General features: G+C 37.6%; 1 protein-coding gene across 5 annotated transcripts in view; it reads right to left on the bottom strand.

The window, feature by feature from the left end:
- OXR1 (oxidation resistance 1) overlaps positions 1–19,196 on the bottom strand; it is a 550,155-nt gene that overhangs the window by 42,483 nt on the left and 488,476 nt on the right. For all 5 annotated transcript variants that reach the window (XM_070382170.1, XM_070382171.1, XM_070382172.1 and 2 more), the window contains 2 exons: positions 10,552–10,736; positions 6,675–7,432 (listed from right to left, as the gene is read on the bottom strand). In XM_070382170.1, the coding sequence (XP_070238271.1) occupies positions 6,675–7,432; positions 10,552–10,736 (943 nt within the window). The remainder of the gene's footprint in view (positions 1–6,674; positions 7,433–10,551; positions 10,737–19,196) is intronic.

Below are 19,196 nucleotides of genomic sequence, written 5' to 3'. Positions count from 1 at the left end.
ATCTTTCTAGAACAATATCTAAATAAGTTTGCAGAATTTTCAAAGTTTTACTGTAATATGGTTGTTACAGAAAAAATTCAGTAAAAAAGTTTCTGAGGCTTTTACATACATATGAAGGTGTGACAAAAACAATATGCTAGATTCAGCCATCTGTTTAGTTTATTAAGCCTGAATTATCTCTAACCCTTCCAACCACAGATGCTGCCATATGACACACTGAAGGTCTGACAATAAGGATCAATTCAGGAAACTAGACATTGGCTTACAAAGGAGGCATACTATGGAAGAAAAAGCACTTTGCTATAGTCAGGAGATCTGGATAGCAGTCATGGCTTTTTTCTGTGTAACACTGTGCAAGATACATAATCTATCTGAGCCCCAGCATTTGCATCAGGTTAAAAGAATGAACTTTTACTACTCTTCTCACAATTATATTCCATTATATATTTATATTATATAGTTTTATGATAAAAGATCAGAAACTTTGAATACTTCCCTATATAGAATCTCAAGTTCCTTAAAATTAGCTACTTAAAACTAATTTTCTTGTCCTCCCTCCATATGTACATACAAAAAAGAAGAAACCAAATAGCAGCAATCCAGGAACACCTATCTAAACATATCTACCAAACTTTCTCCTTTTAGTAATGTCATAAAAGGAAAACCCAATTAAACCCTGCACCCAAACAAACGCAATAAAATACGAGCAGTCTACTAAATTACTGGGTCAACCAGAATGCAACATTTTATCGTTTTCAAAGATTTCAGAACCTAAGACAACCAAACACAAACATCAAATAAAGATATCTATGCCAGCATTCGTCACAACATCAATCTTAATAATATCAATTGTTAATAACAAGTGAATGTCTTAATAAATACAGAAATTGCTAAATTACAGGGCCATTAAAAACCATGAAAGAACTACACAGGTTCAAGTTGACCCTTGAACAACACGGGGTTGAACTGCACAGGTCCACTTATATGTAGATCTTCAAATAATATATACTTTAATACTACTATACACGGTTGGTTGAATCCATGTATGCAGAACCACAGATATGGAGGGCAGATTGTAAAGTTAAACATAAAATTTTGAATGTGGGAAAGAGTATGTGTCACCCCTTAACCCCTGAGTTGTTTAAGGGTCAACTGTATAATGACACAGGAAAATGTTCATGACATAAAATATGAAGTGAAAAAAGCAAGAAACTATACTACATGTAATCCTAATTTTATATGAAAACTATACACATATCAAGATATATACAAATTATATCAATATTGTATATGTGTATATATGTAAATGTGTGTATGTAGATACACATACGCACTAAAGAGCAAAGATAAATACATCAAATATTAACAAGGATCAAATCCAGGTGATGAATTCCAGGTAATTGTTTATAAATTTTCTAAAAAGCAACATATTTGTCAAAAGTTCTTTAATGAACATTAACTCTGAATAATGAAAAAATATTCAAGCTTTTATAGAATGTAATTACTTAACATCTATTGAATATAATCCTTAGGTCTTCAGTATATGTAAATTATATACAGTATATATCAGTATATCTAAATTCAGTATGTTATGCTAAGTCACTTCAGTCGTGTCCAACTCTGTGCGACCCCATAGATGGAAGCCCACCAGGCTTCCCCGTCCCTGGGATTCTCCAGGCAAGAACACTGGAGTGGGTTGCCATTTCCTTCTCCAATGCATGAAAGTGAAAAGTAAAAGTGAAGTCGCTCAGTCATATCCGACTCTTAGCGACCCATGGACTGCAGCCTACCAGGCTCCTCTGTCCATGGGATTTTCCAGGCAAGAGTACTGGAGTGGGTTGCTATTGCCTTCTCCGAAATTCAGTATATCTAAATGCAAAGAAAATTCCGTTTTGAAAAATTGAATCAAACCCTGGTGTGTTGCTGGGGAGACTATAAAATGGTATAGCCACTGTGGAAAACAGATCAGTGGTTCATCAAAAAAGTACACACAGAATTACCATACAATCCAGCAAATCTACTTCCGGTATGTAACCAAAAAAAAATGAAAGAAGGAAATCAAACAAATTATTTGTACACTAATGTTCATAGCAGCATTATTATTCACAACAGCCAAAAGGTGTAAACAACTCAAATGTCCATCAACAAATGAACATATAAAGGAAATGTGCTGTGTACAATGGAATATTATTCAGTTTTATATAGAAAGAAAATTCTGACACACCACAACATAGATGAAACTTGAAGGCATTATGCTAACGGATATAAGCCACATACAAAAGGAAAAACATAGAATGGTGCTTGCCAAGGACTGTAAGGAGGGGAGAATGGAAGATATCATTTAATAAGCAGAGAGTTTCAGCTCAGGAAGATGAAAAAGTTCTGGAAATGGATGGTGGTGATGGTTGTACAATAATGTGAATATGCCTAAAGCTCCTATATTTTACATTAAAAATGGTTAAACTCGTAAATCTTATTTTATGCATATTTTAACAATTATGCAGGTCAGGAAGCAACACTTAGAACTGGACATGGAACAACAGACTGGTTCCAAATAGGAAAAGGAGTACATCAAGGCTGTATATTGTCACCCTGCTTATTTAACTCATACGCAGAGTACATCATGAGAAACGCTGGGCTGGAAGAAGCACAAGCTGGAATTAAGATTGCCGGGAGAAATATCAATAACCTCAGATATGCAGATGACACCACCCTTATGGCAAAAAGTGAAGAGGAACTAAAAAAAAGCCTCTTAATGAAAGTGAAAGAGGAGAGTGAAAAAGTTGGCTTAAAGCTCAACATTCAGAAAACGAAGATCATGGCATCCGGTCCCATCACTTCATGGGAAATAGATGGGGAAACAGGGGAAACAGTGTCAGACTTTATTTTGGGGAAGACTCCAGCCATGAAATTAAAAGACGCTTACTCCTTAGAAGAAAAGTTATGACCAATCTAGATAGCATATTGAAAAGCAGAGACATTACTTTGCCAACAAAGGTTCGTCTAGTCAAGGCTATGGTTTTTCCTGTGGTCATGTATGGATGTGAGAGTTGGACTATAAAGAAAGCTGAGCGCCAAAGAATTGATGCTTTTGAACTGTGGTTTTGGAGAAGACTCTTGAGAGTCCCTTGGACTGCAAGGAGATCCAACCAGTCCATTCTAAAGGAGATCAGCCCTAGGTGTTCTCTAGAAGGAATGATGCTACAGCTGAAACTCTAGTACTTTGGCCACCTCATGAGAAGAGTTGACTCACTGGAAAAGACTGTGATGCTGGGAGGGATTGAGGGCAGGAGGAGAAGGGGACAACAGAGGATGAGATGGTTGGATGGCATCATCGACTTGATGGACATGAGTCTGAGTGAACTCCGGGAGTTGGTGATGGACAGGGAGGCCTGGCATGCTGCGATTCATGAGGTCGCAAACAGTCGGACGCAACTGAGCGACTGAACTGAACAATTAATATTTTAATTATAAAACAGAAATATGTAAATTAGATTAATCTGAAATCAATACTCCAATAGAATGAGAAATGTTAGCTAAGATACTTGAGTTATACCACTTTTAACATAATGTACAAAGCAGAATCATTGTGTAGTAGAAATAAAACCTATTACTATAATTTTCAAAAGTAAACAGTATGAAAATACAAAATTGAAAGAGAAAATGGTATTTATCTCAGTTCTGCTTTTTATTTTAAATTAAAAATGTTTAATTCATTTATGGCCACAACGCATGGCATCTGGGATCTTAGTTTCCTGACCAGGGATTGAACCTGGGCCCTCTGCACTGGAAGCACAGTCTTAACCAGTGGACAGCCAGGGAAGTCTCTTTAGTACTGCATTTTAAAGAAAAACAACCAGACAATGATGGAACCTGTGAATACCTGGAAGAATTTCAGAAACAGATTTTATGTCTAATTACACTTTTAAAAAATGAAGGGATTATATAACTTTGGCAATTACAAATTGCAATTACTTCTTATTGTCAAATTCAGACTTAAATTGAAGAAAGTACAGAAAACCACTAGACCTTTCAGGTATGACCTAAATCAATCCCTTATGATTATACAGTGGAAGTGAGAAACAGATTTAAGGGCCTAGATCTGATAGATAGAGCGCCTGATGAACTATGGAATGAGGTTCGTGACATTGTACAGGAGACAGGGATCAAGACCATCCCCAGGGAAAAGAAATGCAAAAAAGCAAAACGGCTGTCTGGGGAGGCCTTACAAATAGCTGTGAAAAGAAGAGAAGCAAAAAACAAAGAAGAAAAGGAAGATATAAACATCTGAATGCAGAGTTCCAAAGAATAGCAAGAAGAGATAAGAAAGCCTTCCTCAGCGATCAATGCAAAGAAATAGAGGAAAACAACAGAATGGGAAAGACTAGGGATCTCTTCAAGAAAATCAGAGATACCAAAGGAACATTTCATGCAAAGATGGGCTCGATAAAGGACAGAAATGGTATGGACCTAACAGAAGCAGAAGATATTAAGAAGAGATGGCAAGAATACACAGAAGAACTGTACAAAAAAGATCTTCACAACCCAGATAATCACGATGGTGTGATCACTGACCTAGAGCCAGACAACCTGGAATGTGAAGTCAAGTGGACCTTAGAAAGCATCACTACGAACAAAGCTAGTGGAGGTGATGGAATTCCAGTTGAACTATTCCAAATCCTGAAAGATGATGCTGTGAAAGTGCTGCACTCAATATGCCAGCAAACTTGGAAAAGTCAGCAGTGGCCACAGGACTGGAAAAGGTCAGTTTTCATTCCAATCCCAAAGAAAGGCAATGCCAAAGACTACCGCACAATTGCACTCATCTCACACGCTAGTAAAGTAATGCTCAAAATTCTCCAAGCCAGGCTTCAGCAATATGTGAACTGTGAACTTCCTGATGTGCAAGCTGGTTTTAGAAAAGGCAGAGGAACCAGAGATCAAATTGCCAACATCTGCTGGGTCATAGAAAAAGCAAGAGTTCCAGAAAACATCTATTTCTGCTTTATTGACCATGCCAAAGCCTTTGACTATGTGGACCCCAATAAACTGTGGAAAATTCTGAAAGAGATGGGAATACCAGACCACCTGATCTGCCTCTTGAGAAATCTGTATGCAGGTCAGGAAGCAACAGTTAGAACTGGACAGGGAACAACAGACTAGTTCCAAATAGGAAAAGGAGTTCGTCAAGGCTGTATATTGTCACCCTGTTTATTTAACTTATATGCAGAGTACATCATGAGAAACGCTGGACTGGAAGAAACACAAACTGGAATCAAGATTGCCGGGAGAAATATCAATAACCTCAGATATGCAGATGACACCACCCTTATGGCAGAAAGTGAAGAGGAACTCAAAAGCCTCTTAATGAAAGTGAAAGTAGAGAGTGAAAAAGTTGGCTTAAAGCTCAACATTCAGAAAACAAACATCATGGCATCCGGTCCCAACACTTCATGGGAAATAGGTGGGGAAACAGTGTCAGACTTTATTTTTCTGGGCTCCAAAATCACTGCAGATGGTGATTGCAGCCATGAAATTAAAAGACGCTTACTCCTTGGAACGAAAGTTATGTCCAACCTAGATAGCATATTCAAAAGCAGAGACATTACTTTGCCAACAAAGGTCCATCTAGTCAAGGCTATGGTTTTTCCTGTGGTCATGTATGGATGTGAGAGTTGGACTGTGAAGAAGGCTGAGTGCCGAAGAATTGATGCTTTTGAACTGTGGTGTTGGAGAAGACTCTTGAGAGTCCCTTGGACTGCAAGGAGATCCAACCAGTCCATTCTGAAGGAGATCAGCCCTGGGATTTCTTTGGAAGGAATGATGCTAAAGCTGAAACTCCAGTACTTTGGCCACCTCATGAGAAAAGTTGACTCATTGGAAAAGACTGTGATGCTGGGAGGGATTGGGGGCAGGAAAAGGGGACAACAGAGGATGAGATGGCTGGATGGCAATACTGACTCGATGGACGTGAGTCTGAGTGAACTCTGGGAGTTGGTGATGGACAGGGAGGCCTGGCATGCTGCGATTCATGGGGTCGCAAAGAGTCGGACACGACTGAGCGACTGATCTGATCTGATCTGATCTACAATTTTAAGGGGTTACCCTGGTGGCTCAGATTGTAAAGAATCTGCCTGCAAAGCAAGAGACTTAGGTTCAATCCCTGGGTTGGGAAGATCCTCTGGAGAAGGGAATGTCTACCCACTCCAGTATTCTCACCTGGAAAATTCCATGGAGAGAGGAGCTTGGTGGGCTACAGTCCATGGGGTTGCAAAGGGTCAGACATGACTGAACAACTAACACACTACACAATTTTAAATAGTATTCTAATGATGTAACATACCAAGAACTAAATGAAAAAAAAAGGGGGGGGGAGAAATCATAGGTATTATAGACTTGTGTGCATTTTTAAGAAATAAATTGTTTAAAGACAGAATGCAGTGAATCAGGAATGCTTAAACATGGTGGAAAAGATGCTCAATATGTGTACAATCCACTGTGAGATAAGACAGTAGAAACCAGACACTATGTACTTGTCCCATAGAAACATCAGTCAAGGGCCACTAGATTATCCTTCAGAGTGGCCTAAGATACAGCAGCTTTTGAGTCAGTGAGCAAAAAGAGAGACCATACACAGTAAGACAAACTAACTTAATATATTCCTCAACACTTACCTTCTATATCGGCTGTTGCTATTTTATGCTTAATTTCTTTCTGTGACACCTGTTGCATAGTCTCCCTTTGCTGTTTAGTTTGTTGCATGGAATGGGATTTCCAGAGTTTCCGTAGCTCTTCTACCTCAGTCTCTGAGTCCTGATTTTGTTCCCTTCCTTGTTTTCCTTTGTCGACAACTTGCTTTTGTTTTAATTCTATTGCTTCCGCACAAGGCATACTTTCTTTTTCAACTGCTTCTTGATGTAGTGAATTCTCATCAAGAGGAAAATCCTGGTTATCTTTTTTTATACCTGTGCTTTGTTCTTTAAGACCTGATATTTTTTGAAGATTATCTGCAGCCTGATCTCCTTCCTTAGTGGGCATTTCAAGATTATTTAAACCAGTTTTAAGAGAAAGAGTCCCAACTTCATTGGCAGTATGTCCAGAACCAGATTTTAAGTGATCAGGAGTACTAGCAGCCTCTGATATGACCGCTAAACACTCTACTCCGCTCTGAGTGATGGTCTGCACAGATTCTGATGACGCACCAGATGATTTATCATGTCGTAGCTCATCCAAAGAAATAAGTTCCTCCCGAACAGGAGAGAGTTCTGATTCTGTGAACACATCTTCAGAAAGAGACTCCTCAGTGCTCCTAGGAGCAGTGCTGGCACTGTCATTAGCTGCATCACGGATTCTTGAGTCTAGTTCATCAGTATTACTTCTTGTCACTTTCTTTAAATGGCAGAAGTCCCTTCCTGATAACTGATCTATCTCTCTGTCAGTAAACAAAATTTAGAGTTATTATTTTTTAAATTATAGAATTTTATTTTCCACAAACTTAACACTGAATTAATATCACTAAAAAGGCTTTTCTAAAAGGACAAAGCATACATCTCTTAATAGCATACTAAAAAACTGATTCATATAGAACAAGTAATTAAGTTTCTGCATCAACTACTTAAGATATGGGAAATATCAATGTTAGATTTACTGAACTGATCTACCTGAAGAGAAGTTGAAGACACAACTTTTGGGTGAAGCTGTATTTCTAAACTAAAATTTACTCACTGATGAAATATGAAAAATAGGCTTAAAGTTTTGATTAAAATTTTGAATGGTTTAATAAAACACATTGACTGATACTATGTACACACACATAGTGCTTATATAGATTTAAATAGAAATTAAACTAAAATAAATGACTCAAATGCAAAGCTAAAAATCAGCCTGAACAGAATCAAGGCAAAAGTACTTAGAGGAATTCTTCATGGTTCCAGTGACAACTCTTAACAATTCTAAGAGAACTTGTTCAGCTAACAGGTTAGATATTAGCTAGCTGAATGATTCATCGTTACTTCTAGATTTCCATGTTTAATGCCATTTGTAATATACAAGCACTAATGTCCAAAGGTTAGGTAGTGTAAGTTCTGCATGGAGGCCGTACAAACACTACAGCATGATATACAAATCAACAATTTAAAATGATGGCTAAAAACTAGTAAATGGAAACTACATAAGTTTTTAGTGGGAAAAGAATATTTATGCAAGTTTGAGAATAGAAAAGACTGGGAAGTAAGTTGACACAAAATTTATTGGTGACCTCTGGATGGTGAAGTTGGGTAACTCTTTTCCTCTTATTCTAGTATTTGATATTTTTATAATTGATACTTTTTTAAAAAGTATCAATTAGTTGAAGTCCAATTCCTATCTCTACTTTCCTTGCAATGATTGATTCACCTTAAGAAATCCAAGCATCTAGTCTGTGCTATTAAATATGTAACAGTGTCATCTACTGGTGATCGACTAAAACTGCACATAAGGGTCCTGAAAGAAAGTGAAGTGGGGCTCTTTGTAACCCCAGGGACTGCAGCATGCATGTCATGCTGCTCCATCCATGGGATTTTCCAGGCAAGAGTCCTGGAACTCAGCAAAAAGGTTTGAGACACTATCTGTAGAAGAGCCTTAGGTAAGAGATAAAATTAAGTAAATCCAACAGGACACAAATTTAGGTAAGTGTTGTAACTTTTTTTTTAATGTCAGTCATGCTGCTATTGTTCCTGAACAATACTTTCGAAATCAACTTCCCAGTAAAAGACTAGAGCAAACCAATAAAATCTTATACACCTCATTTTTACCATATATAACATTATTCTGCAAAACCACAGGACTCATTTATCTGATCTGTTGCCAGATATTTGTTTTTAATCAATTCATAAGGCAGGATTTAAATGTCTTTTTGGAATAATTTTTAAAAAATGTTTGGATCAAATAGATGGTCTTTCCAGGTGATGTTCTAAATGATAAAAAAAAGTGATTTACAAGAGGAAGAGTTCCACAGCATCTGTGTAGAATAGTTATGGACCATACCACATAATACTCAATAAAATCCCAAAGTATCCTAACACAAATGGAAAATCAGGGCAAGAGAAAATGACCTCACTCATGACTGACATAGCTATAATCTTAATTCTCTTTTAATCTAATCCTTCACTCCTTCACCTTTGTCTCACCTCTCTACCTGCCACTGTAATCTTTATTTGCTCAGACTGATTTTAGATGATGATATATTAAATAACTAATAGTAGAGGCAATCTTAGGAATAATCTGCACCTCTAAAGATGATTTACCAAGCCAAAACAGTTATCTATTGGGGTGGCAGGTACAATGGACATTCTTAAATAAATGATTTTATTCTACCTTAGGTATTCTAACAATTTATGTAGTCTGCCTCAGAAACAAAAATAACTTTCTCTCTTTTGTAAGTCTCTTTTGTAAGTAGTTCTATCTCACAAAGGTTAATTTTAAAACAATCATTATCAACTTTGTAGGTTATTACAGGGACAGAAATCTCAGTATCAGTTAAAGTGAAGACAGTTTTTAAACCGTTGACAAAGGAATGATAAATTATGAAGAAATAGAAAGAGGGAAGCTCTTCAGAGAAGGCAATGGCACCCCACTCCAGTACTCTTGCCTGGAAAATTCCATGGGCAGAGGAGCCTAGTAGGCTGCAGTCCATGGGGTCGCTAAGAGTCGGACACGACTGAGCGACTTCACTTTCACTTTTCACTTTCATGCATTAGAGAAGGAAATGGCAACCCACTCCAGTGTTCTTGTCTGGAGAATCCCAGGGATGGACATGACTGAAGTGACTTAGCAGCAGAAGGAGGGAAGCGCTTTTCTATTTCAATTTTCTTCCTTTGTACTTTCCTATTCCTTTCTTTGTATACCTATCTTTTATTTTCTTCTTTTATTTATTATCCTTCCCTTTTCTCTCTGTCATTACTTTCACAGGCTGTGCTGACCTGTAACCTCCCACCTGTTACCTGAAACACACAACATCCATAACCAGTACATTCCAAGGTTAACTTTACACTTGTGCAATCTGTGGGTCTTCTCCCCTATATTTTATACTTTCCTGAGAGAGAAGGATGCAAACATATAAATCGGTAAATAAAAGACAAAGCTGCTCTAGTTTTATTAATGTCAGGTCTTTGCTCATGACCTCTCCCAAATCCCACACCCAACTCTCCAGACTCTTCTAAGGAAAATTTGAAAGGTATCCTTGATTACTGATATTACTTTAAATTACTAATAAAAATAACAGAATTATGAATTCTGTATCTGAAGAAAAAGGGCTGGTAAACACTGAATTAAATGAATACTACAGGTTATTTTTAAATATCAGGTTCTCTGATCAAATATGCAAATATCAATTTAAAACAATTCCTAACTATTCTAGTGCATAAAGAATAATCTTTTCAATACTATGTTTCATTACTGATAAAATGAAAAGCATCCATAATAAAACTACTAAAAGATACTTCAGAGTTATTAGACCAAGGTCAACTAACTAGATGAAATAAAACTGCAAAGGAGTATAAATATCATTCTTACATGGGTAAGGATTCCTTTATTTTGCTATCCAAAATTTCTTTGTACATTGCTGCTGACATCACCTCTTCCATTGGACACATGATGCCATATTCCTCACAGCCATTCTCTTGAACCAATGGGTCAGTTTTATGTGGATCAAACATTATATTATTTGGTGTAACTAGCAATACACCACTGACTGTGCCCTAAGATGAAAAAAGAAAATAATGTTTAATCTTCAAAGTTTACATTTCCAAAAATTATTTTAGATATTTTTACTGATTTTCTTCCCATGTTAAGCCACCTACCTTACACAAAAGTAGTACACTCAAGCACTATGGCATTCTCATGAAAATGTTTTTAATAATACCCAAATTTTCCCAGTAAATTCTCCTTGTTAGCAGGGCAAAGTACAAAGAATATTATATTCACCGTCAATCAGTCGAGTCAGGAATTAAAATCTGCAGCCTCAGTAAACTGTTGAGTTACATCAGCAAGATAATTGCAGTAGTGTATGGAGGACTTTACAGTTCTCCAAAGGCATGAGCCTTGTTTCACATTAATTTGCACACAACTTCTTGTGTTGTTCCCTCACCAAAGGTACCAAATAGTTTCATGCAGACAATGCAAGTTTAATAAATAATGTGCCTATAACCCAATCCACTATAAAAGGAAAATAGTATAATCTGTTTAAAGTATCTTTAAAAATAAGTCTCAACTTTACTTAACTCTGCTAGCCTAGTTATGTGGCCTTGGGCAAGCACAGCCTCTGGGCTGTTTCCTCATCTGTAGCATAGGATAGATTAGATGACTTCTATGACTTCTAAGGCATATGGCATCTACTTTAATCATGAAAAGCTATGACATTTTAAATATATTTATATAAAATAGCAATACAAATATAAAGAATCCAACCCTCTAATCTTACAAATGAGCAAGCTGAAGTACATAAGAAGCTGATCCCACTAATATTAGCTAATATTTACTGAATGCTTTGTATGTACCATGCTTTATATATATTTTTTCCATTTCCTCTTCATAATTATAGTACTGAAATGAGAATACAGGCAAGAAAATTAAATTTGAGAGAGGCTAGGCAATTTGTTATAAATAATCAACAACACAGCTAACTAATAAGTGGTAGGACTAAGATCCCAAATCCAAAAAGTCCAATGCTTTATACTATACTCTCTCCACATTTGAGTTACAAACATTAATCACTCCAACTCAAGTACCAAAAATTCTTTAATCCCATACTATTTATCCATTTATTTATTTCTGAAGTACTGTTGATTTACAATGTTTCTTTGATTGCTGCATAAAGTGATTCAGTATTAGTAGGTGGGATCCTCTCATCTGGCCAATTAATAATGCCTGTTTTGACCCTGGTCATAGTATGAATTTTCTTCTAAACTACTCAAGCTCAATCAGAACAACAAGCAAAATTCAGCCAAGGAAAAAAAAAAAACCTCCTACAATTATAGGATGGATTTATGAGGTTAACATCAGGCTGTGGTCATTTCAGATTTAAGGCCCCCCCTTCCCATGGAAAGAGGAGCCTGGTGGGTTACAGTTAACAGGGGGTCACAGAGTCAGACACGACTGAAGTGACTTAGCACTTAATCTTGAGAACAATTAAATTATGCTAAGGATAACCAGCCTAGTAACACTAGGAAATTGGACTGGGAGCTTTATGGACAGTGCCAATATATAATTTCCCTGAAAGATTAGTATAGAACAGACTACATCAGATGACCTGAGAATACACTGGGCTAAACCTAATAGAAGTTCCTGGCTTAATTCTAATTATGATCTTAATAATATTGCTAGCTATATTATTTGTACTTGGCCAGTTTTACAAGATTATTGTTTCTTACAATATCAAAGGTGTAACTGAACCTCCAATGAAAATAATGATGACTAGGTAATGTGAAGCAGTTGATCAAATACATAGTTCTGTATGGTATCAATGATTTTAATAGTGCAATTCTAGACATGGAAGGATAAAAGAAGAGGGATTACTTTCCTGGATCATAATTAGAAGACAGATGTCCAGAGATCTTTGACTATAAAGACCTAGTCCAGGAATAGCACACTGAATGGCCTATCAGCAAAATCATCACCTAGAAATGATTCCTAGCTATGTGGGATGGATGGTCATGAAATGCCTCCCAAAGTATGACTGAATTTAATACCATGATGGGGCCCTGTCAACTAACTGGCATTTGCCATGGGTGCTTGCCATCTACCTCTACAAAGATTAAACCGTGTGCTGCTGCAGCTGCTGACCTTCAACATCCCCTGAAGGAGTTTAGGGTGGAGAGTAGAAATGTGGCACTCTGCTCTGGGAAAACTGGTAGGGCAGGTCTTTAGATAGTTAGATATACTCAGGAGCTGATTTTATGAGCCAATTCTTGCATCTCTTCATATCGAGGAAAGCACTAAAATCCTTCATGGTGACAATTGTTTCCTATGACTAGGAGAAGCTTCACAAGACCAGTGGAAACTTCCTACCAAAAACTGTTGCTTGATTGCATGTATTCCCCCTTTACCAAAATCACATATATACTGTGCTTCCCCACTACCTATCTGAACAGTTTCTCAGAGCTATCTGAGGTGCTGTGCATGTTGTGCATTTTTTTAAGTCAACAGAGTTAATATATACATTCTTAATCCCATTTTCAAACTCTCATTTCGGAGCATGCAGGTTTAGTTGCTCCTTGAGAATCTGCCTGCTATCTCCCCTGTTCGATTCCTGGGTCGGGAAGATCTGCTGGAGAAGGCATAGGCTACCCACTCCAGTGGGAAGTCCAGTATTCTTGGGCTTCCTTTGTGGCTTAGCTGGTAAAGTATCCACCTGCAATGCGTGAGATCTGGGTTTGATCTCTGGGAAGATCCTCTGGAAGAGGGAAAGGCTATCTACTCCAGTATTCTGGCCTGGAGAATTCCATGGACTGTACAATCCAAGGGGTTGCAAAGAGTAGGACATGACTGAGTGACTTTCACAAGACAAGACAAGAACGTGGAATCTTCCTGGACCGGGGATCAAACTTGTGTCCCCTGCATTGGCAGGCAGATTCTTAACTACTGGACCACCTGTATATTTTTTGGATGATGGCCCACACCAAGGCACATCATAATCAAATTGATCAGCAATTAAAAAAAAAAAAAAACTGAAAAATAGGCAGAAGATTTAAACAGACATATCTTCACAGAAGACACAGAGATGACCAAGAGATACCTGAAAAAAGATGCTCAAACTCCTAATTATTAGAGAAATGCAAATCAAAACATATAAGAAGATATCTCCTCACACCAGTCAGAATGACTATCATCAGAAAAATCTACACTGACTTCCCTGGTGGTCCAATGGTTGAAGAATCTGCCTGCCAACACAGGGAATACAAGTTTGATCCCTGATCCAGGAAGGTTCCACATGCTGCAGGGCATCTAAGCCTGCAGGTCCTACAGCCTGTGCTCTGTAACAAGAGAAACCACTGCAATGAGAAGCCTGTGTACCACGACTAGAGTAGCCCTTACTTGCTGCAACCAGAGAAAGTCCATGGGCATCAAGAAAGACCCAACACAGCCAAAAATAAGTAATTAAAAATTTAAAAAAATTTAATTAAAAAAATCTACAAACAATAAATGCTGGGGAGGCTGTGAAGAAAAGGGAACTCTCCTACACTACTGGTGGAAAGGTAAATTTGTATACTTAAAAGCTACTTAAAAAGCTACTTAGAAAGTTACTTACAAAGCTAAAAATAGAGCTACTATATTATATAGAGCTCCAGTAATCCCACTTCTGGGCATATATCCAGAAAAAAAACACGGTTCGAAAAGATACACACATCTCAATGTTCACTGCAGTACTGTTTACAATAGCCAGGACATGGAATCATGCTAAATGCCCACCGACAGAGGAATGGATAAAGAGAACTGGCATATATATACAATAGAATATTACTCTGTCATTAAAAACAGTGAAATAATGCCAAATACACAACATGCATGGACCCAGAGACTTATCATATGAAGTCATGTAAATCAGAGAGTAAGGCAAATATGTAGTATCGTTTATGTGCGTAATCTAAAAAAGTTTATACATATGAATTTATTTACAAAACAGTAACAGACTCAGATTAAGAGAACAAACTCAGGGTTATCAGGAGTAAGGCTAGGTGGAGAGAAGAGATTGGGAGTTTGGAAATGACCTGTGCATACTACTATAATAAAATAGATAAACAGACCACAGTGGCCCAAAGGCAGCTAGAGGAGGAAGGTATTTGCCTTGCAGAGCAACTCATATCTGTGGCCACACAATCCACCTCCCCCACCAATTCCCACCATGTGTGTCCATTTGGCCACAGAGCCAGCAGGAAGCGCTGGGCTCCGGGCACTGAATGGGTGGCTACACCAGCCCGATGGCTGTGGCAGCCCTGTCTACGGGCCTTGTGGTGCAGCTGTCATGCCTGGCCTCGACCCATGGCTAGGCACCTTCCCTTTAGCAAGGGACCCACTTGCACGCTGATAACCTTCTTTGACCTGGCCTGGTAGCTATATATTATCTTCCCCTACTTCTAAGTCGTGGAGTCAGTGATTCTCAACATCTGCCTGCATCTACATATTTAGAGCAACTAACTTTGGGGCACTGAGGTTGGGGGAGGCAGCAGGATGGCTGACCTCCACCCCCAGCTCAACTCCTCTAGAGCAAAGTGACCAGCTCACCTCAGGCACACACACCTGCTGGCCTGTCCTGCCACTGACCTATATTTTCATGTAAATTGGTGACTAGAAATCATTATTCGTGGAAAGCTTGCAATATAACCAAAAAGTCTAAGATATAATGAGAAGTTGAATCTCAAGGAAATAGCTAATTCAAGGAACAGAATTTAACTTGAAAATCCTCAGAAATAGCTGCAAAGCTCTTGCATACATAAAACAAAAGACAGCACAAACAAAGGGAAGTGACACTGAGCATCCTCCCCACAGGGCATCCAATGGGGAAAAAAGGAAAAGTTACTAACGACTTCAGTGAAGATAAAATGTACAAAAATGGTCCAAATAGGAAGCAAATCTTCCAAATTAGAAAAAAGAAGTGAACAGACTTCCAACTGAATAGAGTCAATTCTAGTCAATAGATGGATAAAGTTAGAAGCTAATCACATTATCTGGAAAACACACATTTCCTCATCCCAAAAGAAAAAACAAGGGCAAACAGAACCTACAAAGAAAAACAAACATTTCAAACTGTACAAGGAGAGCATGCTTCAAATATGAAGCAACATCAGATGTAACTGTTTTTCAACCATTGCCTGGAGAGTGAGAAAGGGAGTCTGAACACTGGCACATGTGGATCAAGACTCTGCAGTCACGGAAAATCCAATCATAGTGCTCAACTCTGCTATTCAGTCAACAGTGTTTAGATAATCATTACAATGGAAATATTAGTTATGGCTTTTCATTTTTATTTTTATTTTTATTTTATTTATTTTTTTTTTTTTGGAGCAAAGATTTTATTTATTTATTTTTTTCCTCTAATTTTATTTTATTTTTAAACTTTACATAATTGTATTAGTTTTGCCAAATATCAAAATGAATCCGCCACAGGTATACATGTGTTCCCCATCCCGAACCCTCCTCCCTCCTCCCTCCCCATACCATCCCTCTGGGCCGTCCCAGTGCACCAGCCCCAAGCATCCAGCATCATGCATCGAACCTGGACTGGCAACTCGTTTCCTACATGATATTTTACATGTTTCATTGCCATTCTCCCAAATCTTCCCACCCTCTCCCTCTGCAACAGAGTCCATAAGACTGTTCTATACCTCAGTGTCTCTTTTGCTGTCTCGCATAATCGGGTTATTGTTACCATCTTTCTAAATTCCATATATATGCGTTAGTATACTGTACTTATGTTTTTCCTTCTGGCTTACTTCACTCTGTATAATAGGCTCCAGTTTCATCCACCTCATTAGAACTGATTCAAATGTATTCTTTTTAATGGGTGAGTAATACTCCATTGTGTATATGTACCACAGCTTTCTTATCCATTCATCTGCTGATGGACATCTAGGTTGCTTCCATGTCTTGGCTATTATAAACAGTGCTGCGATGAACATTGGGGTACACGTGTCTCTTTCCCTTCTGGTTTCCTCAGTGTGTATGCCCAGCAGTGAATGGCAAGACATACTTAAAATGATGAAAGAAAATAACCTACAGCCCAGATTATTGTACCCAGCAAGGATCTCATTCAAGTATGAAGGAGAAATCAAAAGCTTTTCAGACAAGCAAAAGCTGCGAGAATTCTGCACCACCAAACCAGCTCTCCAACAAATACTAAAGGATATTCTCTAGACAGGAAACACAAAAACGGTGTATAAACTCGAACCCAAAACAATAAAGTAAATGGCAACGGGAACATACTTATCAGTAATTACCTTAAATGTAAATGGGTTGAATGCCCCAACCAAAAGACAAAGACTGGCTGAATGGATACAAAAACAAGACCCTACATATGTTGTCTACAGGAGACCCACCTCAAAACAGGGGACACATACAGACTGAAAGTAAAGGGCTGGAAAAAGATTTTCCATGCAAATAGGGACAAAAGAAAGCAGGAGTAGCAATACTCATATCAGATAAAATAGACTTTAAAACAAAGGCTGTGAAAAGAGACAAAGAAGGTCACTACATAATGATCAAAGGATCAATCCAAGAAGAAGATATAACAATTATAAATATATATGCACCCAACACGGGAGCACCACAGTACGTAAGACAAATGCTAACAAGTATGAAAGGAGAAATTAACAATAACACAATAATAGTGGGAGACTTTAATACCCCACTTACACCTATGGATAGATCAACTAAACAGAAAATTAACAAGGAAACACAAACTTTAAACGATACAATAGACCAGTTAGACCTAATTGATATCTATAGGTCATTTCATCCCAAAACAATGAATTTCACCTTTTTCTCAAGCGCACATGGAACCTTCTCCAGGATAGATCACATGCTGGGCCATAAAGCTAGCCTTGGTAAATTCAAAAAATAGAAATCATTCCAAGCATTTTTTCTGACCACAATGCAGTAAGATTAGATCTCAATTACAGGAGAAAAACTATTAAAAATTCCAACATATGGAGGCTGAACAACACGCTGCTGAATAACCAACAAATCACAGAAGAAATCAAAAAAGAAATCAAAATTTGCATAGAAACGAATGAAAATGAAAACACAACAACCCAAAACCTGTGGGACACGGTAAAAGCAGTCCTAAGGGGAAAGTTCATAGCAATACAGGCACACCTCAAGAAACAAGAAAAAAGTCAAATAAATAACCTAACTCTACACCTAAAGCAACTAGAAAAGGAAGAAATGAAGAACCCCAGGGTTAGTAGAAGGAAAGAAATCTTAAAAATTAGAGCAGAAATAAATGCAAAAGAAACAAAAGAGACCATAGCAAAAATCAACAAAGCCAAAAGCTGGTTCTTTGAAAGGATAAATAAAATTGACAAACCATTAGCCAGACTCATCAAGAAACAAAGGGAGAAAAATCAAATCAACAAAATTAGAAACGAAAATGGAGAGATCACAACAGACAACACAGAAATACAAAGGATCATAAGAGACTACTATCAACAATTATATGCCAATAAAATGGACAACGTGGAAGAAATGGACAAATTCTTAGAAAAGTACAACTTTCCAAAACTGGACCAGGAAGAAATAGAAAATCTTAACAGACCCATCACAAGCATGGAAATTGAAACTGTAATCAAAAATCTTCCAGCAAACAAAAGCCCAGGTCCAGACGGCTTCACAGCTGAATTCTACCAAAATTTAGAGAAGAGCTGACACCTATCCTGCTCAAACTCTTCCAGAAAATTGCAGAGGAAGGTAAACTTCCAAACTCATTCTATGAGGCCACCATCACCCTAATACCAAAACCTGACAAAGATCCCACAAAAAAAGAAAACTACAGGCCAATATCACTGATGAACATAGATGCAAAAATCCTTAACAAAATTCTAGCAATCAGAATCCAACAACACATTAAAAAGATCATACACCATGATCAAGTGGGCTTTATCCCAGGGATGCAAGGATTCTTCAATATCCGCAAATCAATCAATGTAATACACCACATTAACAAATTGGCTTTTCATTTTTAGAGTAAATCTCTAGGCAAAGCAGGGAAGACTTAATTATGGTCACAGAACAGAATGGGAATATTAACCAACTTTGACAAGTACAGGCAACAAGTTGCCAGGTAGAGGGGAGGAAACGGAATAGTGGTGTTATTCTCCTTAACAAGGAAGTTCAGATACTGTCTCTAGTTGAAAGGGTAAGACAAATTTAAAGTTATATTATTAAAGTGAATATATTTAGTGAATATAAAGTGGTTATATTTTTAAAGTGAATAAGGTAACAAACAGAAGAGTTAAAAATAGTTGACACAACCATATGTGGGAGGGGGCATAGAAAAACCAAGGAAATAGTAGAAAGTCAGTAGAAAATGCCTCATGTCATCAAGTTAAGAAACATTAAGAAAAGCCTATTATTAGGAAAAATGGAGTTAACCTCTAAACAGACATATATAAAAGTTTCTACCTCTGGGTTGGGAAAACAAAAGTTGAGAAGGGTGGGAATGGATC

The sequence above is a fragment of the Bos mutus genome, chromosome 14 (genome assembly GCF_027580195.1).
Source record: "Bos mutus isolate GX-2022 chromosome 14, NWIPB_WYAK_1.1, whole genome shotgun sequence".
Lineage (NCBI taxonomy): Eukaryota > Metazoa > Chordata > Mammalia > Artiodactyla > Bovidae > Bos > Bos mutus.
Note: the sequence above shows the minus strand (reverse complement) of the source record. Positions and strands in the feature narration are given on the sequence as shown.